At 36.1% G+C, this 27,195-nt stretch overlaps 2 protein-coding genes and 2 pseudogenes across 2 annotated transcripts; 3 read left to right on the forward strand and 1 right to left on the reverse strand.

The window, feature by feature from the left end:
- Positions 1-368: 368 nt before the first annotated feature.
- On the reverse strand, positions 369-3,600 carry LOC120203351 (annotated as a pseudogene).
- LOC120203352 (HVA22-like protein c) lies at positions 1,954-25,955 on the forward strand. Its single transcript, XM_039203662.1, has 6 exons — positions 1,954-1,963; positions 20,292-20,356; positions 20,439-20,465; positions 20,532-20,654; positions 25,414-25,663; positions 25,752-25,955. Exons 2-6 carry the CDS (start codon positions 20,298-20,300, stop codon positions 25,818-25,820), a joined length of 528 nt encoding a protein of 175 aa, XP_039059593.1. The 5' UTR covers positions 1,954-1,963; positions 20,292-20,297; the 3' UTR covers positions 25,821-25,955.
- On the forward strand, positions 7,216-10,562 carry LOC120203349 (annotated as a pseudogene).
- On the forward strand, positions 16,513-18,013 carry LOC120203350 (transcription factor TCP15-like). Its single transcript, XM_039203661.1, has one exon. The coding sequence runs from the start codon at positions 16,761-16,763 to the stop codon at positions 17,868-17,870; it is 1,110 nt and encodes a 369-aa protein (XP_039059592.1). The 5' UTR covers positions 16,513-16,760; the 3' UTR covers positions 17,871-18,013.
- Positions 25,956-27,195: the final 1,240 nt, after the last annotated feature.

A 27,195-nucleotide genomic window follows, 5' to 3' on the forward strand; every position in this document is an offset into this window, starting at 1 on the left:
TCTTCAGCATAGGGTAGCTCAGACGAATGAATCATTTGGACAAAGCCCTACGTTCACCGTAGAGTGCCGACAAAAACTCGAGTTTCCTCGATGAAGTTACTGCAGATGCAGGGGGCAACAGCCTTAGCAGATTAGCAAGCATTTTTAACCATGTCCATGAGTTTGTCTTCGTCGAAGTTACACAATTCTATGTAAATAGTTCCACCGGAGAATCCATGCTCGTACTATTCTTTTGCTTGTTGCAAGTTAACTGTCAATTTACACATGCATGTGATCATAACATCCATGACGCTTGGTCGGACAGTTTACACCATAACAAGAAATCTATTTTCGAAAAAGTAAACCTGCATAAAGATTCATTGTCCAAGCCATGAGCAGGTGCAAAATCTCAAATCTTCATCAAGTTGCTTGTAACAATTCCTTTATGTCATAACCTTGCAAACTGCACAACACAAGAAACAGGAGATAAATCATCTCTACTTTCGCTTTTATGTTAGGGGATGCAAACTTATAAAATTCCAAAGGGGGGCGAAAATAGTTTTTTATTAGAAAATCTATAGAAAAAATAAAATATATGATAATTTTAAATTTCAGGTGAGACTGCCCCCACCGCCCCTGGTCACCGAGCAAACTTCTATATATCATTTGTACTGAATATTTTACCTGAAGAAAGGTACGAAGTAAAATCACACCCGAATTCCAGAAAGCATGGATTGTGATAGGAGTCACCAGATTGCGAGTTTGAGCATATGAAAATCCCAAAGCAGCCCCTACAAAATACCAAGAAGTCTGTTGGTTTGACGTCCAGTGAAAAAGTTCATAGTTTATATGCATTTATCTAGATATATTTTATCCATAGTGAAGAGCGAACTCGAGCAATGATTTTTATCAACAAATCCTTTTCATGCGTTACCTAGTATAAATAATTGGAGAAACTCTCCGGGAGTGAGATGTGCAAGTGCAAATGCAGCTGCACTGATAATTACAGAAACTGGTGTAGGAACCCTGAATCAATAACAGGGGAAAACATCAAATTGTGCATTTCTGATAAATAAAACTTTCATGCTACATTTGGTAGAAGTATTATTTATTACATGTTTGAGTACATTTTAGTACATGAGTTAGCCTTGTTTAAAACATACTTCATTATCTTACAATTAATAACCCTAATATGTTCCAAGCAAGCCTTGTTTCAAACTAAAAAGATTTCATCCTACAAATCCTACTCCGTATCTACGTTTAAATAATCACATATACACTTTGGTAATTAGCATGTATTTCTTACTGACTAGATCCACCTTCTTCTAGTGTTCATAGCCTTTATAGAATTCATTATAAAATCACTTCCTGTTCTTCCATCAACCACCCCAAATTAATTTCCTATTATCTTGTCAGCAACTTATTTTATAGGGTGAATAACATCTTTGAAATTAAGGGTATGTTTTTGTACCAAGAAAACGCTTTTAAGTCCTTAAAAATTGTCCATTCTCCACATAGTTTGTCAAAAAATGGGAAAGTGATTCACAAGTTCTAATAATGCAACACAGCCAACGGAGCTTCATATAGTCTATCAAGATAGGGATAAGTAAAATACCACTTTGTCAGTGATGTCATAAAAACCCTCGAAATACTGTCCTCGAGAATGGGCCAGAACACCTGTGATGCCCACCAAGCAAGCAGTGCTACGATAGATATCAACCTGATCAATTCAACTTGAATTTCACATGCATATACTCAAACTAATAAGCTACATGTCATCCAAGTACCTGATACTCGAGGATCCAATCAACGGAAACAAGCGAACTAAGGCATCAGTCGGAAACAAAAATAGCCCCAAAAGTTAATAAAGATTCCATTAGATGCTAGAAAGCAAATGAGTTGGATTATACAGTTTTAGCTTCAAGAAGACAGTATCCACTCGAAATTCCTTAGAGAGCAAGGTCATCTAGCTCTTTCTCAAAAAGTTTAAAAATCAAAACAAACACGAGTTAAATTCACTTGATTGTCCCTTTGTTAATAACAAATAGTTTGAAATTATTTCTAACCTCCCTTTGAGATTCCTCGCCACGAAACAAGGACATGGCAGCCCCTGTTATACCATTAGCAATAACGCACCAACAAGACCAATCTGCCCACAAGAGCCATCCTTTCTTAGTTTGAAAGGTTTTTCAGATCTGAAAGAGTACACCAAAACGTTAGATTGAAAATGTGGAATACAGCAATCAGAGAATTACAGTCAAGTTTGGCTTAAATCTTTATTAAACCTCTACTTAGCATCAACACAAAATTTTCATCTTTACCACAAAAAACATTCAGAAAGGTTGATTAGCAGCCTTTCATGCAAATGCTCATATAACCTAGAAAGCTAAAAGAATGAGAAAATGCAATTTCATATGTGGACTAACTTGACAATGCAACATTTTCTCGTGCAGAACTAAAGCAATTAAGAGGTTCGCGGAATGGATATCATAGCAGAATAGGTCTTCAGCAAGGGGCCCAAAAGTGTTGGCTATGCCATACAGAACGCCAAGCACAACTATAGTTGTAATGCCGCGAAAACAACAGCAAACAAGAAGTGTACACTTTTAAAACTTAAAAAAAGCCCCTACGATGCAATTCCATCAGTCCAGACTGTTGAAATACATAATAAAAGCATGACAATCAACATGGCAGAACTGAAAAGTAAAGAAATTATAACGCAAGTTCTACAATTCAGTTCTATGTGGAGAACCTACGTTTCAACATAGCTCATCAGAAAATGAAGTAAAGACTTACACTTGGAACACAATGTAAACAGACAGAAATCACTATTTGAAAGATCGAACCAGCGATGTTAATAACTATTAATTACGAATCACTTTGGACACCATCTACAATAATTCAGTGCAGTGATGCTACAATTCAGGTACTGCTATTCATACCTTTGATCCACAAACAGTATCTCAGCCTTCTCGTCCAAATTTAGTTCTTCGATATTAATTCCTAGATAAGGTATAGCAGCCGTCTCTAGCAATCCTGTCAAGATAAAACTGCCTGGGAAAGTTTTAATTTCGTTCTTAACCAAATATAGCATATAAACGATGACTACAGAAGAGAGAGCATCATTTCAAATCTTCACTTAAAATAAAAGTAAGGACACCTTAATCCACGGGCAAGTGAAGTTAATGAAAACTGTTTGCCATCCCATGGAACTCCCATCGCTTGAGTATCGGCCACTCAAGTTCAGTCTTCCTGGTATTTCAGAAAAGCAAAAGTGTTTAAAGGTTTTGTTAGATTGTTTGGTACAAATATCTTACCTTTTATGGGAAATTGGGATTGTCTTTTCCGGCATTGAAGAAGCAAAGTGGAAGCAGTCTCCCCCAAGTAAGCGTCGAAGTAATAGTGGGGAACTTTAATTTGTCGGGAAGAATGGCGGGTCGAGTTTGTTTGGCGAAATTTCTGGGCGAAGCACAGAGGCAGCATTGAGCTACACTTGTAATCATCGTCCCAACCATTGTTTTTGTTGGATTCAGAGTTTCGAGTCTATGATTTCGAGCAACAGAGCAGAAAACAGGTGTTCGCTCTCGAGAAGTAGAGGATAAGGTTATTGGTAGTATGGTTTAAACGAGACCTTTGCTCGAAACCCGGCAAAATTGGCCTAAAGGACAAATGCAGATAAGAAGTTTAGATTCAGATTTACGACAAAATTATCATGTTCACGTGACAAATTTATTTAAATAATAATTTTTATTAAAATTCATCACATCAACGTGATGAATTTTAAATCATTGTAATAAATATTATACATTCTAAATTAATTTTGGAAATGATGGGTCAATTCTTTACTCGTTGACCTTTTAGACCAATTTTACCTCGAAACCCACTCCAATTGGCCCAAATGAATAATTACATTTCCTCCTATAGCCCAGCCCAGTAACTCGTATGATAAAAGCATGAGTTCGTGCCACTGATGTATTTTCTCTATTCCTGTTTATGATATTATATTATTTAATTAATATACAGTATACCATATACTAAAAAATATAATATAAAGAACAAGGCGAGGTGAATAAATAATATACCAACATAAATACAATTATATTAAAATAATCTTGTAATAATTTCATTCCAAAGATTAACGTCTGTCCAATTCATAGAATAGGTTATGTGATATCAATCCAGCAAATGGAGTTGAGCTTGTCATCTATGATGAACCGACAACGCACATGAACTTTGCAGCAGGAAATGAACACCCTATAACTTTATTATTTAATTTCCCTTGATCTGGTGAAGGTAATCGCATACAACAAGTGCCACAACTGAGAGGGACTGAAATTGTTATTTTCCCATTCAATCAAGGGGTCGATGCTCCTCCTACCTGCCCCCAGACTCTGCTCATACTAAAGGTCTTAATCAAGGGGGTAAATTCAATGTACTAAATAGAAAATAGATAAATAAAGAATGTGCTTAACCGATCGAAAATATCATATATGAATTTTACAACGCGTCTCTTAAATTAGATCATTGAGCTATCCAGTTGACGATCTCCTTGAGCTGACCTAAAGTCTCAACCTGCAAAAGGGCAGCCAGATTAACTAAAAAAGGACAGGAGAAACAGATTCTAATCTATGATCTATAAATAAATATAAAGATGGTCAAATTAGTAATTAAAGAAAAGGCTGACCAATAGCATCGTGTAATCATGTAGGCAACACCTTACCCAATACGACACTTTCAAAAGTAATGGGGCCAATTCTCGACTCGGAACAGCTTGTCAGTGAACCATTTCTTCATGTCTCTTAATTTTCCCCAATTAATATCACTGTTCAATATATAGTATCGTCATATATTTACATAATCAAGAAAATAAATATGATTATCAATTCCATCCCTATTCTGTTTTTTGAGAGCTTAATCCTCATAAATTGATATATTAGAACATTGTCGGTAAATATAACAGACGTTAAAAAAATAACAGGAGACGATATACAGTAATACTTGAGGTAAGTAAAGGTCCCCAAGGAAATCTAATAAAATAGAGATTTAATATTTGCTAAAATAAAGCCAAAAGGTGAAGCTTACTTAAAAGAGCGTAAACCAATAATTACCTTTCTTTCTCATGTCCATACATCCTCTCTTTCCCTAATTACTCCAAATCTTTGTCTGAAATGGTAACCTTTTAAAGCTCAAACCAAACCACTTCCATACGGCTATGAACTTATAACGGCTTGTAAAACTTTAGTAGTAAATTTCATGAATTTCGTACTGTATCAATAATAATTTTGGTGGGAATGGATATAAGTGTAGTGGTAGTGGATCGATGTGAATGTAAAAAGTCATACATGTCGTAGGCACTTGATAAGTGATGGGTTTAATACCTACTCGTTCTACATTGTCTGTTTACTAACTATCAACTATATAAAATTTGGACAATTATGAATTTATGTATAATTTTAAAGATTATTTTGTAAATATTAATATTTTATAGGACATGACATGTAATGTAACCAAATATCATGATACAAATATTTTAAAATTGAAGTAAGTCGTTTCTCCTATCTCAATGGTGGGTAAGCCGTTTCTCCTATCTCAATGGTGGGTATGGACGGATACAGACGTGTACGTGATGAGTGGTGAGTATCTAGTTAGTTAAAGGGTGTCGCGATAGATTTAAAAATGTACCCACGTGAGCAAGTGTAGATTTAAAAGTTTTATCCGTCCTGTATAAGTAGGTTGTGAAAATCAAAATATTAAGTGAATATAGAGATGAAGGAAGGGTATCCACACCCGCCCTTCGTTTGTAATCCCTAGTTGTAATTGATCTATTTTTTATCGTTAGAGACGAATCTAATTTTTTTTTACGATAAACACATATATATTAATAAAAATTTATATAAAACAAACATAAATAAAATTGACGAACAACTTCAATTAAATATATAGCTAAGATAAAAATCAAATTATAAAACAATTAGATGTTCATCCACCTTGAGTTCTATGTACATCCGTCAACGGCCACTCACCCATTAATTTGATCGTCCATCATCAATTGCCGCCTTTTTCAACGATCCTCCCGCCGTGACGTGGGACCCACCACCTCTTTTTTAGTCAAATCCCTCGTATTTTCTCGTGCGTCGGTGGTTCATTCACAGTCTGTCTGCCACTCCTCCCGAAGCGTAATGCGCACCCCCGTTTTTCATACGAAACGCGGAGTCCATTTATCACCTAGTCAGGGAGGGAAAACGAAGAAAAGATTGGGTTAATTCCACTAAATATCCTCAAACTTGTTCTAATTGATCATAAAATTTAAAACATCATACCTGAATTCCTAAGCGTGTTTACAACTAGTTTATGCATTTGCTGTATCTTAGATCTAATTTTTTTATTGTCTTTCCCCTTCCAAAGCTTCATCTAATTAATTCGGACACAATAACTTAAAATTTAAATTATAAAAACTCAAAATTAAAATCTTATTTAAGCGAAATCAATTTGGTTACAGTTGAACCAATCTATGTTAGTAATAGAAATATTTTTAAACAATATATGTGAATTAAATTTTCATATAAACATTTACATGTTGATAAAAATGAATAATTTAATTAACACTTATTTTTGAAAATAGGAAATAACTTTAGGATCTTTAAATATTAAAATTATCCAGCTATCAACTTAAATGCAATACGACAGACAAAGATAGAGAAAGATTTGCGTTTTCGAATTTCTTGATAGCTCTTTATCGCAATCCAGTCATTAATAAAGGACGTACAGGGCACAACGTTTCGTGCTTTATTTTCTTCTTCTTCAACTTCATATTTGATTTTTTTTTTCTTTTATATAATGAGAGAGTTTTAGGTTTTCTCTCTTTCCAGTGTTTTATTTACACGTCTCCTTCCATTCGCCGCTACAAGAATCCACTCTACTTCTCACACCCCGTTAAAGATTCAATTTTGTTGACCATTTTGAGATCTTGAACCATTGATGCATTGGTGATTATATGACATTACTTTTCCTTCGATTCATCATGATGTATTTATTTGTTTCTGATTTAAAGATTTTCTCTTTCTTTTCTTAAGAAGAAAGAATTTACTCAAAACGAGCTCTTGGCTAGTTCGCGTAAAACCAAAGTTAAAACCGCTGATCTTGTTTTTATGTACATATTTAGATATAAAGATTTAGCTTTTTTTTTACATGGATCTAAAATTTGGGAACTAATTGCAGGTTAATATTTAAAAAGAAATGGCACTGAAACCGAATTCAGCTGACGCTAGAACGAGAGTTCGATTCAGATATTCATTGTTGTCGGATTGTGTGTTTCTTCTACATATTGGGGCGTGGCAAAGAAGTGTTTCGGTAAAGGGGATAGCATAGCTTTAGAAATGCCAAAACATAGGCAGATTGCAACATCGTCCCGAACTTGAAACTTTGAAACCCACCACGCCGGTGAAGTTGGTAGCTTTGATGAATCCGAAAAGCCCAAATCTTTCGAACCTGTCACCCTAATTACGTTGATTACACGCCTTGCCAAGATCAAAGGCGCGCCATGACTTTTCCCAGGACAACATGATTTATCGCGAGAGGCATTGTCCGAGAGAGGAAGAGAAGTTGCATTGTCTTCCGGCGCCTAACGGATATGTGACCCCTTTCCTTGGCCTAAGAGTCGTGATTAGTTCCTTATGCTAATGCCCCTTATAAGGCTTTGACTGTTGAGAAAGCTATCAGAATTGGATCCAATATGAGGGTAATGTGTTTAGGTTCCCTGGGGAGGAACGCAGTTCCCCAAGGTGCTGACAAGTACATCGATCAGCTTGCTTCGGTTATACCGATTACTAATGGGACAGTTAGGACTGCACTTGATACTGGTGTGGGGTATGCCATGCTTTTTGAAAGTTTTTCAGTTGACTGTTTACTTGCACTCGGAGTGCGTTGCTTTGTGATCTATTTAGATTTAGGTACTAATCTAACAATTGGTCCTTTTTTGTAGGTTGCAAGCTGGGGGGCATACCTTTGGAGTAGAAATGTTATTGCCATGTCGTTTGCTCCTAGAGATTCACATGAGCACAGGTTCAATTTGCTCTGGAAAGAGGCGTGGCTGTCATTGGCGTTCTTGGGACCATAAAAATGCGTATCCATCTAGATCTTTTGATATGGCTCACTGTTCTCGTTGCTTGATTCCATGGGAGCAAATGGTGAGTCATATATTCTATTAGTTTAAAAGTCATGGTCTTTTGACTAGATTTTGTCCGTTTAGGTGTTGCTTTAGCGAGAACTGTGCATAGCAGAAGTTGAGTAACTGATTATCATTATGGTTTTTCTATTGCAGATGGAATGTACATGAAAGAGGTTGAGTGTCTTAGACCTGGTGGTTACTGGTACTTTCAGGTCCACCAATCAATTGGAGGAACAATTACAAATCATGGCAGCGTCCCAAGAAGGAACTTCAGGAGGAACAGCAAAAGATTGAGGATGTTGCCAAACTTCTTTGCTGGGAGAAGAAACATGAGAAAGGGAAATTGCCATTTGGCAAAGAGGGTCAATGATGAAGCTTGTCATGGTAGCGAGATGATTCTAGTTTCTGCAAGGCTGGGGAAGCTAATGATGTCTGGTATGAATTGTGCTTGAATTTGCATAAAACAGTATTTCACGTCCTTGTTAAGTTACAAGCGGTTAGAACAGTTGTGAAATGGTAAAATTGCATTGAAGTAGATTGCCTATGCTGGCAGTGTTTAAGCTTGGGTTCAATCAGCTTCGACCTGTTCACTTATGTCATAGTTATCTTGTCAATTGTACTAGACGTTGCCTCATTCCTGCAGGCATTAGAATGTCTATGCTTAGAATCTATATCACAGGCCTAGCAGTTTAGCAATTTCATTAAGCCTTTAAACCAACTGCAATAATTATCTTCTGTTATTCTTAAGCAAGCATGGGATCCATAGTTGGATCTGAAACCTATTTGCATTCCTTTCTGTGTTCTAAAACCAATGGTATATTTTTACACTCATATTGTATGGCATGCATTGGATCCCGTAAGCTAATTCCTTTTTCCTCTAAATTTTCATTTAATCTCAATTTCTCTTGTGATGATTGCTAGGTACAAGAAAATGGATGCATGTGTTACACCTTATCCAGATGTTAGTAGCCCAGAATAGTCGCTGGCGGGAAAACTGAAGCCATTTCCAGAGAGGCTATATGCAGTCCCTCCTAGAATTGCGAGTGGAAGTGTTCCTGGAGTTGTTGAGAAAGTACCAAGAGGAGCCAGAAGTGGAAGACGCATGTTGATGCTTATAAGAGAATCAATATCTTATAGATTCTGGTCGGTATCGTAATATTTTGGACATGAATGCTGGGTGGAGGGTTTGCTGCAGCCGTGATTCTTCCAAATTGTGGGTTATGAATGTCATGCCCACCATAGCAGAGAAAGATACCCTGGGCATCATATATGCGTGGATTAATTGGCATCTACCATGACTGGTAAGGCTTACTGAACTTTGAGATAAATAATTTCGTTCATACTCGTCTTTTAGCGTTAAAAATTGTATGCTATATTCTTTTGTATATGGGAAGTTTATAGGTAATGAGAAAAAGAGGTAAAATGAGTTACTTTGCATATAACATCTTGAAACATCAGAGCGATCAGCAACGAAAGAGTCAAAATTTATGCTATTTAAGAAACTACCAGATTTTGTTCCTTAGACCATAACTTGAACATGGTTTGATGTCTTCCTCCGGTCAGGGGTGAGCTTTCCACATACCCAAGGACATATGATCTCATTCATTCCCATGGTCTTTTCGTTTGTACCAGGACAAGTAAGTATCCCTACTTAAATTGTGCATTCCATACTTTGAGCATTCTAATATATAAGAATTCCATTTTTCTTGGCCTAGTATTGATTGGATTGAGTGAGTTCACTTTAGCTGTGATTTGTTGTTTTACCATACCTGTGAACTGTGCTTATACTAAGGCGTTTTGTTTCATACTTTTGCTCCATTCAACTGCATTTTATTATGATTGTCACATTCGAATTGCAAATGCTCGCTCGAGCCATATACTCCCATAGTCTGTAATTTCTATGATTTTAAATACTGTAAAGTGCTCGTCGTTTTATATCTATTTGACATACCATTTTCTTATATTTGAACTTATATTCAATCCAATGTTTGCAGATGTACCTGGAGGACATTCTATTGGAGATGGACCGAATTTTGCGTCCAGAAGGTGCAGTTATAATCGTGAGAGGTAGAGTTGTAATTAAAGTGAAGAAGATAACAGCAGGAATGGTGGGACACTAAGATGGTTGACCATGAAGATGGCCCTTTAGTTCCTGAGAAGATATTGGTTGCTGTTAAGCAATGGGTTGCTGGTGGAAACTCAACAGCCGCACAGTGATCGGCCATGGGGAGCAGACTTGGAAACCTTGTGCCATGATCTGAGCTGCCGAGCTCTCGTTGGTACATGAATCCGATTAATTTCTGGCCTGAAAATTTTTGCTGCATAACTGTTAGGAGGCAATTTCGGTAACAAACAATGGATTGATATGGATCACTGTGGTTGGTTTGTATTAAATATCAATAGACAGCTATAAAAGCTTATACGCATCCAAGTTCCATTATATTTAGTTTGCAAAATGTTGGATGGAGTAGTTAATGCACGTTTTCTTTTCTGTCAATGAGATAAATAAATTCACTGCAAAAGATGAAAGATGTTCGCTTTCCTACCTATGGAAGTGCCATCAAAGGAGTCGATGAAACGGCTCCCCGGTACTTGGAATCGGGAGGCGAAAAAAGTCATTGAATATCGAGAGGAGGCTTAAAATGTCGTGCAATCCAAAAGTTGAAGAACTGAAAGTATGGAGTTTGTTCGAGATCAAGAGCTCAACGGAGAAGCGTTAGCATAGAGTTCAGAATGTTTCCAACCACCAAAAATCAATGTTCAAAGGCAACGTTTGAGCGGGGTGTAACAGCTCGAAAGATCTGGTTACGGCCGTGCTTCCGAACCTAGGTAAAAGATATGAGAGACAGCCAGGGGATAATGAAAGGAGAGGATTATAGCGAAGCATTAGCACAGAACAACCTTCAATTTGACCATTTATGTAAAAAAGAAAAACCATGCTCATAATAAAGCAGTTCCAACTAGTAAACGGATTAACAGCAAACTTTAGACATTCAGAGATTTCTTTATCTACATATAAGCACACCAAAATTTTAGCAGAGTTGTTATTACTGTTTGTAAGTCAAAATATATCATGGTAACGACTGTTCATGTTTTCCAGTTTTTCACAGTTTGTTCAGTTCTTCTAAATTGATAACATTTTCTTAATTAATAGAAGAAGGTCTATCTTGCAAACATACGTCATAAGGAAGTAGGAACAGATTTCTGATCACTGCATATGAACTCATCTTGATAAAGTAAGCTGCTGCTGTTCTTTCTCAATAGGAAAAGAAAGAGATATCGATTCATGCCGATGATCGAAATCTTTAAGCTAGCCGTTACAAACTTCAAAGTAAATGATGGGGGCCTTCTCGGCCCTACCAATTGAGATGTGCTAAAGGCCACTAAATGGCAGGTAAAGAACCTTTTTTTTCTCCTTAAACAAAACGTTGATGTTTATCGACGTTGGTATCCCTGTTTAGAACTTGTAAAACCATTATACGTGCGTGTCATGTATGATCCTTTTTTTAATCTTTGGGATGTGGTTTCAATAGTGATTTTGAAGAGTCTAAATGATTTCGTCCAATCCCCCCAAAATGGTTCATTTATAGAAAGATATATAAGTTTGAATGACTTATCACATCAAATTCTTCATTTTCCTTTGTGCCAGGTATAATGCTCGAGTGTTTGTTTTCAATAAACGAATGCTTCATTATTATGGCATTGGCCACATACACAAACTTTTGTCCCAATGAAATCAACGCTTTTACCCCCCAACCCTTTCTGAAAAAATCCCGACTAATTATTGACTCTGCATTTATGACACATTATTTCCCTAAAATCACCGGCCACTTCCATATTTGCTTCTCTAGCCTTTTCATTAGAGGTAACCATGGATAACTTTTATTTCAATTTTGAACGTATATCTTTGAGACAACTTTATATGGAATTGAAACTAGAGGCCATCTTTTTGCCACTTGCAGGTATACATCTTCTATTTGGAATTCTCTGTTCCAACTGTCCGGGTTCAATACGGCTTTATCCTCACGGTCTGGTCTGCTGGAATGGGCAGCAACATCTTGGAAGAGAAAGTCCTTGATTTCTACTATTTTGAGACTCTTGGTGCGGTTTTAATCACACCATTTGGGAGGAAAGAAATCGAATGATTTTTACAGGGAAAAGCCGAAGTAATGAAGAGATTGTCAACAATGTTAAGATGATTGTTGGGACTATTTTAAGTAATAGTTCCATTAATAGAAATGATGGCATCAATTTAGATCTATGTGGCAATTGGGGTATTGTTTAATTTTGTTTGTACATAGGTTTCCTAAAGTTCTTCAAAGAAAAGAAAGATAAAACTAGTACTTTGTATATAGGTGAAGCTGGGCGAATGGCTTTCCTAAATCAATCTATGGTCAATCACCTGACACTCACTTTTGAATTTAGAGGCCAGTGGACTGCCCATTGATGTATTATTAATATATACATAATTATAAGATATGATTGACATTTGATATGTGAACGGATACACACCAAGATATGAGTCGTATTTATAATAAATCTTTATAACATTTTATATCCGAATTATTTGATTCAGATGTTAATAATCTAGACTCTTAGCCTAAGTGCCTAAGCTAGTTCCCAATAACATTCATTCGTAACAGACGTCCCAAAAGCAGCCGGTGGCTAAAAAGTCGTGCACAATGTGGGCCCAACTTCTTAGTGGTTGCTTTTTTTTTTGTTTTGTTTTGTGGATCGTGTTGATGAGATCAGCCCTAAGATTTTGGAGGGAGAACAAGGGGTTGGCAGTAGTGCCACGTGGTAAGAGGTTTATGTGGATGACATCAGCCCTTAAGTTTAAGAAGATTCCAACTGTCGAGAGTGATGTGGCACTGTCAGCCCACCCACCAACTTCGACAGAGGGACTGGAGAAGGGCATTGCATTATGTGAGCTGGAATTCACATATTTGTAAATTTTCGATTATTTTTAAAATTTGAATAATTTTATACTTTTGATTTCTAAGATATTTTAGAGATAACAAAATGATTTGAGACGTGAAAGTAGATTAGTGGGCTTAAATCCAAATTCTGTGCATGGAATTTCTTTTCTATGAGATATTTTTTTTAATAATTAGATTGATTGCAAACAATATTGTGGTATTGATTTGGAGGATGCCATGGTCAACGGGCAAAGGGCATTAAGGTCAGAGAAAATGACCCTCATTGGTAATTGAATTTCTTATTTTTTTGTTCATTGAAATTCAATATCACATTTACTATTTGACACCAAACCCACTAATTTCTGTCCTTTGTCCACTTCCACCGATTCAAATAATGTCAAATTGATGAACTCAAATTCAAATATAACTTCTTCTCCTACTAAAATTTTACTTTTTTAATCATCAATATTCTATTCTTCGATTTATTTTGTGAGCTGCCTAACAGCAGCACCGACAACGCCTTAAAGTCGGATTTGTAGATACAAAAAATTCTTCTATAGATTTGACCTAACAATAATACACTTATTTGCATTTGATTTGTCAAACATGAAAGTTTTCTCTATAATTTTGGTTGACTTCTCAACTGCAAAATCTCTAGAGTCAATGTCTGAGGCGTTTCATCAAACATTAATTTCTATCAAACTTTATATATTATAATTTACTACGAAACCAACGGCCTTAACTAAAAGCACGAAGTTTCATTAAGAAAAATTAAAGCACAAATCAAAACAAAACATTAACATTAAATCATTAATAATAATAATAATAATAATAAGAAGAAGAACTATTTCTACATTTTACAATAACTTTTTGTACATGCGACTCCCATACTGCGGTGGTCAAATTACATCTTTATATATACGCATAATAAATTTACTTGTACAATATAAAATTTTTAAAAAATATATATTAATCTATAATTATTGACCAGAGTGTAAATTAATGGTTGAAATTATTATTTTTTTCGTAAAAATCTTTGCATCCCCAGATTTGAGTGGGGGGTTTCGAGTACTTGGTTAAATGGATAAGAGTTAGGTATGTTGGTTGTTGTTATGTGTTGTTTTTTGTTCCCTTTTAAGCTACACTTTGGCCTCTTACCCACATGCTGCTTCTCTCACTCATGCTTCATGCATGGTGACCGTAAGGGTGTTTCTCGTAATATGCGCATACATATATGTTACATTATCAATTAATCAAATATAAATCGTAATACTATCCGATATTCACATATTGTGATCAAACTTCAAAGTGATCAAAAAATATTTAAGAATCACCTTTATTCCTGTAGTAGACTTAATTTATTATTTTTGTCTCTACCGTATTTTCGTATCAATTTAGTCCTCAAGTTGTTTAATTAAATCATTTTATACCATACTCTAACTTAAATCCTTAATTATAAACCTAAGTTAGGGTCTAGGCTTTATGAATTAGAGGTTATGGGGTTATGGTTTAGGGTTTAGAGTTTAGAGATTTAAGTTAGGGGTAGGACATAGAATGATGCAACCGAGCAACTTCGAGGGTTGAATTGATGCGAAAATACGATAAGAGCAAAAGTGATATATTGGATCAACTACAAGGATAAAAATTATTAGATTAAAATTGAGATATTTAAATCACTCGTTATTCCATAGAGAAATCATATACTTTAATTATATACAAATGAATTTATACACATTTAATTCTACATGACTATATGAGTGGTGTATATTGCTCACAAATCTCTTAATATATTATTTTCACTATTTGTAGCTGAAAAAAAATCAAATATAAGTTTATGTTTATACCTATCGATTTTAATATATTGCTCACAAATCCTTTTTTGCCTATTATGATTTTAAAATATATATATATTAAAATCATAATAGGCAAAAAAGGATTATATTCTTTCACCTTCTTGAACAACAATTGCATCTTGGACAAGTCACTTGGTCCCAAGGTTTAGATCACTGATCTTATGAAAATGGTCCTCCTACTCATACACAAAACTTCAAAATAAAATGAGTTAGAAACCCTTTTTATGAAAATGGTCCTCCTACTCCTACACAAAACTTCAAAATATATATATATATATATATATATATATATATATATATATATATATATATTGCAGACTGTATGGCTCACATGTTCAAAGATGGAGACCTTAAAAGTGTTGGGTATTGAGTATTGACTCAGATTTTTTTCATTAACTATCCTTCACCATTGATTTCATTCTTTAAAACTAAGAAACTTTCAAGTCATTGAGAGAGATTAAGGGAAGTTTGATACCATGCTTTGGTTGAAATTTTAGCTTGAGAAACCATCTCTTCTCACATCCAACATAGTAGCTTTCTATATATTGTAGGGTAAATTACACCAATCATTACTGAACTTTATCTTCTCTCTTATTTCACCCACTATACTTTAAATCCGTTCAATTTATTCACTGAATTTAACAAAATTAGCATTTTTTTTATCACTCAGTCATTTTCTCACTAAACAAAGTTATAAATAAACTGCTATATAAATGTAAAACGACGACTTTTTGGTGAAAAAATTATTTTTCTAAAACTTTGTCGTTTTAATGCCATTAAATATTTAAGGGATGGGTGACCAAAAATACTAATTGTATTAAATTCAGTGAGAAATTGAACGAATTTAAAGTATAGTGGGTGAAATAAGAGAGATAGTAAAGTTCAGTGATAATTGGTGTAATTTACCCTTCATTGTATTAAATTATGTATGGGGAAATTACAAAATCTAAGATGAAAGGCAAGAGCAATCATTACAAGAATTGAATGTAATCTCTTGATTATAATAGGTATAAAGATAATATATAGTTTTTCTCTTTAATTTTTAGATAAAATACATGAGAGATCATTGAATCATACTAAAATGATTATTTTAATTAATAAACTCGTAAAAATATAAAATGATTATTAAATTTTATTGAATCAATATTGATACAAAATATCATTAAATTTATTAAACTCTTACCCTTATTCTAACGTTATAAATTTTCTAATAATGTGATAAATTTAGTAGCTATTTGTAATTTTTTAAAAATTAATGACCAAGACAATTATTTAAGTATAGTTCATTAACTTTTTAGTGTATTTTACCATTAAGTTTTAAACGATGGAGAGAGAGCATTTAAGGGGATGGGGCCTGAGTGTGAGGCCTCCACTGTCTTTATGAGTGAATGATAAAGAGCACCGGACGTAGAGTCTGAATCAAGGAGTGTCCAACCACAATAAAAGGATCATATATCCTAATGAAAACAAAGTATATACATACCTAGATATTGTATGATGAATTTAGAAGAAAAGGAAAATAGAAAATTACAAACAGGTCCTCGAAGCAACAGAATATTACCCGAGGAGAAAATCAGTGCTCTTCTTTCTTTCTTAATTCTCACTCAATGAATTTGTTGCTTAAAGCTTTGGCCTCTTCCCTTATCCTCTCTGTCTCCGTCTCTCATTGGTGTTTGCAGAGATAAGAAGGGGAAAAAAAACTAAGCTGCGATCTTCTCCCATCTAAAGGGAATTCCCAAGCAACACATGACAACATTTTGAGAAAAAGAAAATGACCCAGTAGGCCACCAATTGAGGGTCACCTATGTACTAGGAGAGCCAAAAACAAATATAATCCCTCACATGATCATGGATGAAAATGAGATCCGCAGGCCCAACTTCCCTCTTCAGCTCCTAGAAAAGAAGGAACAACAACAACACGCCGGTAACGCCGAGACGAGCTCCAAAACAACCTCGGAACCGACCAAGAAACCTCTACCTAAGAGGACATCAACGAAAGACAGGCACACCAAGGTGGAAGGCCGTGGTCGTCGCATCCGTATGCCGGCGACGTGTGCCGCTAGGGTGTTCCAGTTGACGAGAGAGCTCGGTCACAAATCGGATGGCGAAACCATTGAATGGTTGCTTCAACAAGCTGAGCCTGCTGTGATTGCTGCTACGGGGACAGGTACTATCCCTGCTAATTTTACGTCCCTTAATATTTCACTCAGAAGTTCAGGCTCTACCATGTCAGCTTCCCACTTGAGGAGTACTTATTTCAATCCAAATTTCACTACACAACAATTGAGGATGAGAAGTGAATGTGATCAAAGGAATGCCCTTGACGACTCATCTCAACCACAAAGGAGGGTCTTATTTCCGGGAGTTGCTTTATCGTCCGAAGATTCATTAAACTTTCCCAGTAGTAGTAGCACTAGTTTCAACGCTTTCTTGCAAGCTAAACAAGAGATTCAGGACGCTAGCGTTGACCTCGCAGAGACAGCAGATACTAGCATAGGGAAAAGGAGGAGGGCGGAGCAGCAAGAATTGCAACAAAATCAGATGGGGAGTTACTTGATACAATCTAATGCCGGTTCGATTCCGGCGACTCTTAATCCGATCCCGACGACATTTTGGATGGTGGCTAATCCCGGAAACCAAGTCATGGGCGGGAGTGGAGCCGGGGATCCCGTGTGGACATTTCCTTCTGCTACTAGTACTAATATGTATAGGGGTACTATGTCTAGTGGGGTACATTTCATGAATTTCGCTACCCCAATGACTCTCCTACCTGGCCAACAATTTGGTTCAGGAAATGGTGCTGCTGCTGATTCAGTTACCGACACTCATTTAGGCATGCTCGCGTCACTTAATGCTTATAGACCGATTCCGGGTACAAACCCTTCCGAGTCTCCGGCCAGCGGATCACTTCCTCACCACGGCGGAGAAAACAAGCATGATTCAACTAGCTAGTGTTCGGTTCGGCCATGGCATTAAAGCAAATTACAAAGTGTATGGCTTGGTCATGCTTTATTCCCTTTTTTTTTCCACATATATTTTTAGTAGTACATATATGTGCAATTTGCAACACAGGCTCAAGTTTGAATGCTATGAAACTGATTTTGGTGTGACCGTAAATTAGATAATTAAACATTTTCAACATCACGTAACAATGTTAATCTTCAGGCTCAAGGGGAAACGATAGTAGATTTCATTAGGTTAGGTTTAAGAAACTCATCATTAGTTTACTAAAATGGTGGGGTTTTCAGTGCATTAATCACCGAGTAACTGCATTAGAGGTTTGGATTTAAGAAATAGGGAGAAAAAGGGCACACCTGATGAGAGATTAATAGTTTCTCAGATGGATCCTTTGGTCTCTAAAAGCAGTAAGCAATCAGTAAGTAGCAACAGTCTCATTCCTCCTCTTCTTCATATATGGAAGTAACCCTTCATCATGCTGCCTATGGCTCAACTCTATTTATTGGAAGCCCTACATAACCCAACAAGTGGGAATCTTCTTCTTCTTCGTTATTTTCCTTGTAAGTATTGGTGGAAGCTATTCCAATGGCGATTTCGGTTAGGTCTTCTATATTGGGAAACCTTTATATGGGCAGCATATCTATGAAGAATCCCAGTCTCAAAATGAGTAGTTCTTATATTTCTCTAACCATATAACTAAGTACGTAGGGTTTCTTTTGTGAGTTGCACGGCCTTACGATTACTGCTTAGGGCATCGGTAAATAGTCAAATAGTAATAAACATTTTGGTCCTTGATGAATCCTATAATTTATGTCTTAGATCCCTGTCAGATTGCATTGTTTTGCAGCATTAACTAATAATTCAAGACTGGGCTGCATCTATGTCAGTGTAGGGTAGTTATGATTGATTTAATTAAGTAGTCAGGTACCAACTTCGTAGTTACTACTGTCTAAGAAGGAAAGGATTGTGGTTTACATTAGACGATGGTTTCTTTTTTTACATGCTTCGTGTGAAACAAATCCTACAAATTTGAGTAAAAACCAATTGTTGTGGACTCTCTCAAAAGGATCGTCATAACTCATAACCTAACCACACTGTCCATTTGTTTGTAATTATGTGATCAGGTACCATAAATGTTTGCAAGTGCTAGGAACGTGAAAGTAAACACACACATGGTTTAATTAATTTCTCTCTACAACCACTTAATGCATTACTTTTGGTGTATTCAATCAAAAGTAAGTTGGTATATATATATATATATATATATATATATATATATATATATATATATATATATATTATCTTAGTCATTGTATATTTTGATAATTATTCGATATTTAATTCACCGACTAACTAATATAGATTCGGATATGTAGAAGCGTATAAATAAAGACTTAACATAGTTTATTTCATTAATACCGTTAGGATTTAAATCTTATACATTATTTAAAAGACTTAATATCTCATCCTACTAAATTTATCGGCACATCATCCATTATCATAAAAAACTGATTTGCAGGTCCTATGAAAGTTCTCTCTCATGAAGGATGATTTTAGCAAAAGTTTTCTCTGCATGACCCACACTAATCTTTATTGCATGGTTAAGATCACAGATTAACAATGTCCATATATTACATTTGAACATCCGGATACATTTGGTAAATCCATGTATGCTTAAAATATATATTTTTATCATTACATAATCTCAGTAGTAAAAGAGAATGTCGTTACGCAACTAAATTTACAGGGTCGTATTGTCAATTAATTAAGAAAACTTTGAATAGATACTACCTTATAATTATCTCAAACTATTTAAAATATATATAGAGAATATTGTTTTCATCTGTATTTGCATGTACAACGTGTGTGTATAAATATATATTAGTTGAGAGTCCTAAAAGTTGAAACATAAACCCAAATTTTTGCACGAACTCATGGTCCAACGCCAATACAATAGATTTCTCGAAGCCCAACTAAACCAAGGCCGTAACGTAGCTATTCCTTGCTTGCTTAGTGCACTGCAGACCATGATTTTAGGTAGCTTATCGATAAAACCATTAAAAAAATATAGGGAAATGCATTCGGATTAATTTTAATGTATTCAAAAGGAAAATAATTAATTTATTAAAACTGGTATTCATATCTTTAATCGATGTTATCATCTCATATGTGACATGTTTGGGTTGGTCTTTTGATGCGAGGGAACAGATAGACGATCACAGGTGATAAAATTCTAAGAAATTCGGTGCCTCTTTTACCGTGCAGCATAAGATTCTCCGATTCAACGTTTACCCCACAATTCCTCTATTATTCTTCACTTTCAAAGTTTAATCCACAAACCTTTTCACATTAACCCCCCTTCCTTTCACCACAACTTTAAAGCAAACCGCAAAAGCAGTCCGCAAAAGCATTGAGTGAGTGATGGGTAACCAGCAGAACTTTCTTCAAGTTGTTGCCAAGAACTTTGATGTTCTTGCTTTGTATGTCTCTTTTCTTGCAACCCTTTACTTCAGTTTCCACTTTGTCTTCCTCTTTCTAACTGGGTTTTTGTTTTGTTCACAGGCCTTTGGTCACTCTTGTTTACCCTCTGTAAGTACGAGTTTCCCTTCTTTGAACCAAATTGACGTTGTTATCATTTACACTTTTTCGTTGCAGATATGCTTCGGTTAAGGCCATAGAGACGAGGTCCAACAACGATGATCAACAATGGCTGACCTATTGGGTCCTTTACTCTCTCATCACACTTTTCGAACTCACATTTGCCAAACTCCTTGAATGGTAAGTAAGCCAAAAAAACAAGCTACTTTTTTTTTATGTAAGAAGAAACTGAAGCAGTGGTCGAATAATGTTAAAAGGTAATTTTACAGAAAAGGTGCTTTTATTCTCTTATTATTGTTATTATGATTTACAAAACTAAGGCCTATATATACACATCCATCATCAGTTATCTAACAAACTAACAAATTAATAACTGCCTAACAAACTAAATAACTGAAATCTAACACTCCCCCTCAAGTTGGTGGTTAAAGATGTTAATTAACCCCAACTTGGAAATTAAGTATTCATGTTGTTGAACTCCCAAGGCCTTTGTAAGAATGTCTGCTTGTTGATCTGTTGTCTTCACATACTCTGTTTCAATTATTCCTTCTTGAATCTTTTCTCGTACAAAATGGCAATCAATTTCAATGTGCTTTGTTCTCTCATGGAAAACTGGATTTGCTGCTATTTGAAGAGCTGCCTTGTTATCACACATCAATCTAGCTGGTCCCATGTTCTTGAACCCAAGCTCACTTAACAGACCTGTTAACCAAACTATTTCTGCAGCAGTCATTGCCATGCTACGATATTCTGCCTCGGCAGATGACCTTGCTATTGTATTTTGTTTCTTGGACTTCCAAGACAACAATGAGTCTCCTAGTTTCACACAGAAACCCGTTACTGATCTCCTAGTAGTAGGGCAAGTCGCCCAATCTGAGTCACAAAAAGCCTGAAGTTGGCACTGACTTTCTACACTCAACAACACTTCTTGACTTGGTCTGCCTTTGATATACCTGACCACCCTCAAAGCTGCTTCCAAGTGTAATTTCCTTGGTTGCTGCATGAACTGGCTCAGAAGTTGTACTGAATAAGCAATATCAGGTCTTGTGTTAGTGAGGTAGATTAACTTCCCAATCAACCTTTGATATCTCGTTTTGTCTTCTAACAACTCATCTTCAGAAACCAGTCTTTTATTCTGTTCCAAGGGAGTTGCAGTAGGCTTTGCACCCCCTAATCCAGTTTCTTCAATTAACTCCAATGCATATTTTCTTTGGCTTATAACTATTCCCTTTTCTGATCTCAATATTTCCAAACCAAGAAAATACCTCAGTTCACCCAGGTCTTTCATCTTAAAATTTCTATTCAGAATATCTTTGATTTCTTGAATCAGTCTATTGTCATTTCCAGTTATCAAAAGATCATCCACATATATAAGCATCATGACAATTTTGTTTCCTTGTGACTTAGTAAACAATGAGTAATCAAATTTACTTTGAGAATAACCTGCCATTAGAAGGGCCTCTGTCAGCTTCATGTTCCATTGCCTCGAAGCCTGCTTTAGTCCTTATAAGGATTTTTGCAGTCTACACACCCTAGTCTCCCCCTGACTGCAAAAACCATCAGGCAAGGACATATATACCTCCTCAACCAAATCACCTTGGAGGAAAGCATTGTAAACATCCATCTGAAAAAGAAGCCATTGATGAATAGATGCAAGAGCCAGGACTGTTCTCACAGTGACCAGCTTTGCCACAGGAGAGAAGGTCTCAACATAATCAACCCCTTCTCTTTGAGTGTATCCTTTAGCAACAAGACGAGCTTTAAACCACATCTCCATTCGAATTATATTTGATGCGATACACCCATTTACTTCCAATATGAGTCTTATTAGAGGGCAGGGGAACCAATGACCAAGTATTATTCGATTCCAAAGCTAAAATCTCCTCATTCATAGCCTTAACCCACACAGGATTTTGAATGGCTTCATTATAGGTCTTAGGTTCAACCAAATGAGAGACAGAAGAAAGGTAAAGTTGAGTTTTAACAGGAAGATGAGAATAAGAAAGAAAATTAGAAATTGGGTAAGTACCTGGAAGAGAAGAAGATTGGTAGGACTGAACATAATCATGTAACCAAGCAGGCTGTTTTTTGACCCTAGTAGATTGTCTAGGAGGGATGGAAATACTACTTAAGGAAGAGTCTTCCGAAACAGAAAGGTGAGGGGAAGGTTGAGGTAAAAAGGAATCATTTGTTGAAGCTTGAGGTGATGAAAACTGATTTGAAGTCCCAGAAGGTATAGGAGAATTGGACTGGGTAGTATGAAAGGGCATGACCAAAAAATCTGAATCAAAAACATCTTGAATAGGAAAAAATAAGGAAGAAGAGGAAATGGGAAATTTAAAAGGAAAAACGTCCTCATGAAACTTGACATCTCTGTTAACAAAGAATGATTGTTTCTCAAGATTAAACAGAATGTAACCTTTTTTAGTAGCAGAGTAACCCATGAATATGGAAGGTATAGCTTTTGGAGAAAATTTGTCCTTATAATTTGGTTGAGTGGCATAACACAAACAACCAAAAACTCTCATATGAGAGACATTTGGAGGTTTACCATGAAGGATTTCAAAAGGGCTTTTCCCATCTAAAGTAGAAGAAGGTAACCTGTTAATGATATAACAAGCGGTAGTAACACACTCTCCCCAAAATTTAACAGGAACTTGAGAATGAAATTTAAGAGCTCTAGCTACCTCTAACAAATGTTTGTGTTTTCTTTCAGCAATACCATTTTGCTGAGGAGTATGAACACACGAGCTTTGATGAACAATACCCAAGGAAGAAAAAAAAGAAGAACATTCATTAGCAAAGAACTCAGAACCATTATCACTTCTAACGAACTTAATTGTGACTGAATAATGATTTTTGACATAGGCAAAGAACTGTTTTAAAGAGAGGATTGCATCACTCTTAAGCCTCAACAAAAAAATCCAAGACATTCTTGTGTGGTCATCAACAATGGTGAGAAAGGACCTATAACCACTATGAGTAGAAACCCTATAAGGTCCCCATAGGTCAATATGTATTAGATCAAAAGGTTTAGCTGCTCTAGAAATACTCTGAGGAAAGGGTAACCTAGATTGCTTAGCAAGAGGACAAATAGAACATTTATGAACACTGTCAGCATGAAATCTATAAGAATGCAAATATGGTATTTTATGCAAAGTAGAGAAAGATGAATGCCCTAAACGAGCATGCCAAAGCTTAGTATTATTGATGGTTGAGAGACTCATACAATTTGAAGAATTACAGTGTGAAACGGGAAAAATACCAGAACCAAAAGTGGAAGAATCAAAAAAATACAGCCCGTGAGACTCTCTACCAATCCCCTTCATCTTTCTAGTGGAGAGATCCTGTAAAATGCAAAAGTTAGGGTAAAAAGAAACACTGCACTTGAGCTCTTTGGTTAGTTTGGAAACATAAAGGAGGTTATGAGCAAATTGTGGAACAAATAGGACATTGGTAAGTGAACAATTTTGGTTAAGGGAAAAAGAACCTGTATGTGTAATGGGAGCTGATTGGCCATTAGGTAAATGAACAAACCGAGAATCTGATTTACATGGGACAGGAGATATTAATTTTCTAAAATTGGATAACATATGGTCAGTGGCACCTGTATCTAATATCCAATTGAAAGAAAGACTATTATTTGCAGAATCAATACCTGCAGTATTGGCTGCTGGATCCACAGAAGGTTCCTTGTTCAAGAGGTAAAGTATCTGATCATACTGAGCTTGTGTGAACATAGGAACAGTAGAGGCAGCAACTTGTTGTAACTCAGGACTCGATGTATTGTGAGAACCAAGCACAGATCGAGTGGAAGTCAAAGCTACTTGACTGCCTCTCTTCTTGGAGAACTTGAAATCAGCAGGGAATCCAATTAATCGGTAGCAGTTCTCACGTTTGTGCCCTCGAACCTTACAGTAATCACACACACCAGAGAATCTCGTTCTTTCAGTGTTGCCAGCAGAGTTAGAATACATAGCCGAGACTTCAGAGAGTGGAGAAAGAGCAGAAGAATGAATTCTCTGTGCCTCCTCCTGGACTAACATCGAATACGCAAGGTTCACAGAAGGTAATGGCTGCAGAAGCAAGATTTGACTCCGTACAGCAGCGTAAGTCTCATTGAGGCCTATAAGAAACTGGAACAATTTCTGCTGTGTGTAATGCGTAATCGTGCGTTGAGAAAGAACACAATCGCAAGGGGAGATTGGGGCCAAGGCTTCATACTCATCCCAAAGTAACTTCAATCGAGTAAAATAAGCTGAAATTGAAGAGTCACCTTGAGTTAGAAGCGCAATTTCACGGTGAAGGAAGAAAGATCTGGAACCATCAACCTTAGCAAATCTTTCCTTCAGATCTTGCCAAACCGAAGCGGCACTGGATGCGAAAACAATCCCAGCCGAAAGCTCCTTGCTGACTGTATTGAGGATCCAGGATAAGACGAGAGCATTGCATCTCTCCCATTGTGGATGAAACGACTCATCAAAATCATCTCTTCTACAATCACCGGTGACAAAACCGAGCTTGTTTTTTGCAAGCAGGGCGATCTTCATGGACCGACTCCATATTCCATAGTTTTCGATACCGAGAAGCTGATGCGAAACAAGAAGGAAGCCAGGCGCATCGGAGGCATGCAAGAAAAGCGGGTGATTGAAATCAATGGTGGAGGTTTCCATCGCTGCAACAGAGGAAGAAAGGGAGAAAAGAAAAACCTAAATCAATTTTGACTAAAAGAAAGAGAGTCACGGGAAGTAATCTGACTCATGATACCATGTTAAAAGGTAATTTTACAGAAAAGGTGCTTTTATTCTCTTATTATTGTTATTATGATTTACAAAACTAAGGCCTATATATACACATCCATCATCAGTTATCTAACAAACTAACAAATTAATAACTGCCTAACAAACTAAATAACTGAAATCTAACAAATAACATGCAGGTTCCCGATTTGGCCATACGCGAAGCTGATATTCACATGCTGGTTGGTGCTGCCTCACTTCAATGGCGCAGCCTACGTTTATCGTCGCTTCATTAGGCCATTTTACATGAACCCTCAACGCGCCACCAGTACATTGTGGTATGTCCCTCGAAAGAAGAGTATTTTCAGCCAGCAGGATGACATTCTAACTGCTGCCGAGAGGTACATCGAGGAGCATGGCACTCACGAATTTGAAAGGCTTATAACCAAGGTAGCATTAACTCATCTTTATATATTAACACACGTGGTTTGGTTATAAAAGTATTAACAGCTTAATGAGTTTAAAATGTTATTTGTAGGCTGAGAAGGAAGAGAGGGTACGACGCAGCAACAATTACATGATCTTTGATGATGATTACAGATACTGATCTCTTCCTTAGTTTATCGACTTTCTCAAATGCGGATCTTCTTCTATTTGTTTTGTTTTGTATGATCAGTGTTTGGTAAACTAATATTTTTACAACACTAATCTGGGAGATAATTAATATAATATTTTATAATGGTGAAATACAATACTAGCTGACGGCTGACATTCTTCCATCGAGGCAGAATGCCTGCCGGTTCAACTCCAGCAGGCGTTCCCCCAATAACAACCAACCTGTTGTCTGCTAGATTCCCGAAATTGCCAAATCCAAGTGCTAGTCCTCCCTCTTTCACGTAATTACCAAGGCAAGGCCCTGTATTTATGGCTGAAAGTACAAGTTTAAAGATTCTTAATGGAAGCCATTTTCAGCGCCAAATTTGCTGCAATAATTTCGTGAGAAAATGAATTTGTTGATATGAAGGTTGAAGATATTTTTTCTTAAATACGGTGACTGTTGTTTCGTGAATTAAGTGTTTTGCAATTGGAGCAAGTATACTCATCGTAAGTTATAGTATAAAAAGATAGTCTACACATGGATTGTTGAATATAAAAAGAAAGTCTACACATGGATTGTTGAAACTTTGAATTCTAACTTCTTGAACTGTATAGAAAATAAAATTAGTGATAATATGAGTTTGAATAATAAGTAAAATAAATGAACAAATAAATAAAAGTATATTGTGATCGAATAAGAGAGCAATTCGGGTTATCGTGAGTTGCGGTGTGATAACTGTATGGATAGTCTAGGTAACTTATTGCCGAGGCAACTCGATTACCTTACAACTTAAAATGATTCAATTGCCTCAGCAATTGGGTTCTTCCCTTCAAAGCTCGGTGAATTCTTGTTATCCCTAACTTAAAGAACTGGTCACTTGTGTATGCGTTGGTAATACATCTATGTGTTAATCATGAGTGAACAACAACCGATCTTGTACTCCTTTTGGCCATTGAAATTCAAATCTTATCCCTAAGATGAATTAACCTTCACCAACATTTCATTTGAATGAAGATCATGCTCATTCGTTTATTGAATCTTATTCTCCCGATATTAGATAAATGGATAAATTTCAAGATTCTCTCTCAATTCACTCAAAATCAATTAAAGAATCAAGAATGAACAAACTTTGAACTTAAAAGTCAATCAATAACTTAAACAAATCCAAACGTTTTCACAACTACAAAACCCCAATAATCCAAATCAATTTAGTTTAGTTCATGGTTGGGTGCAAAAGAAATACCAAATAAAAATTTCCCAACATGAATCAAGAAGAAAAGAAGAAGAAAACGTTTAGTCTTTCTCTATCTAGTCGGCCCTCTTCTTGTATGTCTTCTCTTCTCTTTTATAGGAGATACGTTCGTTCCTTTGATTTTTGTTGGAG

Source organism: Hibiscus syriacus, unplaced genomic scaffold, assembly GCF_006381635.1.
Source record: "Hibiscus syriacus cultivar Baekdansim isolate YM2019G1 unplaced genomic scaffold, ASM638163v2 tig00009840_pilon, whole genome shotgun sequence".
NCBI lineage: Eukaryota > Viridiplantae > Streptophyta > Magnoliopsida > Malvales > Malvaceae > Hibiscus > Hibiscus syriacus.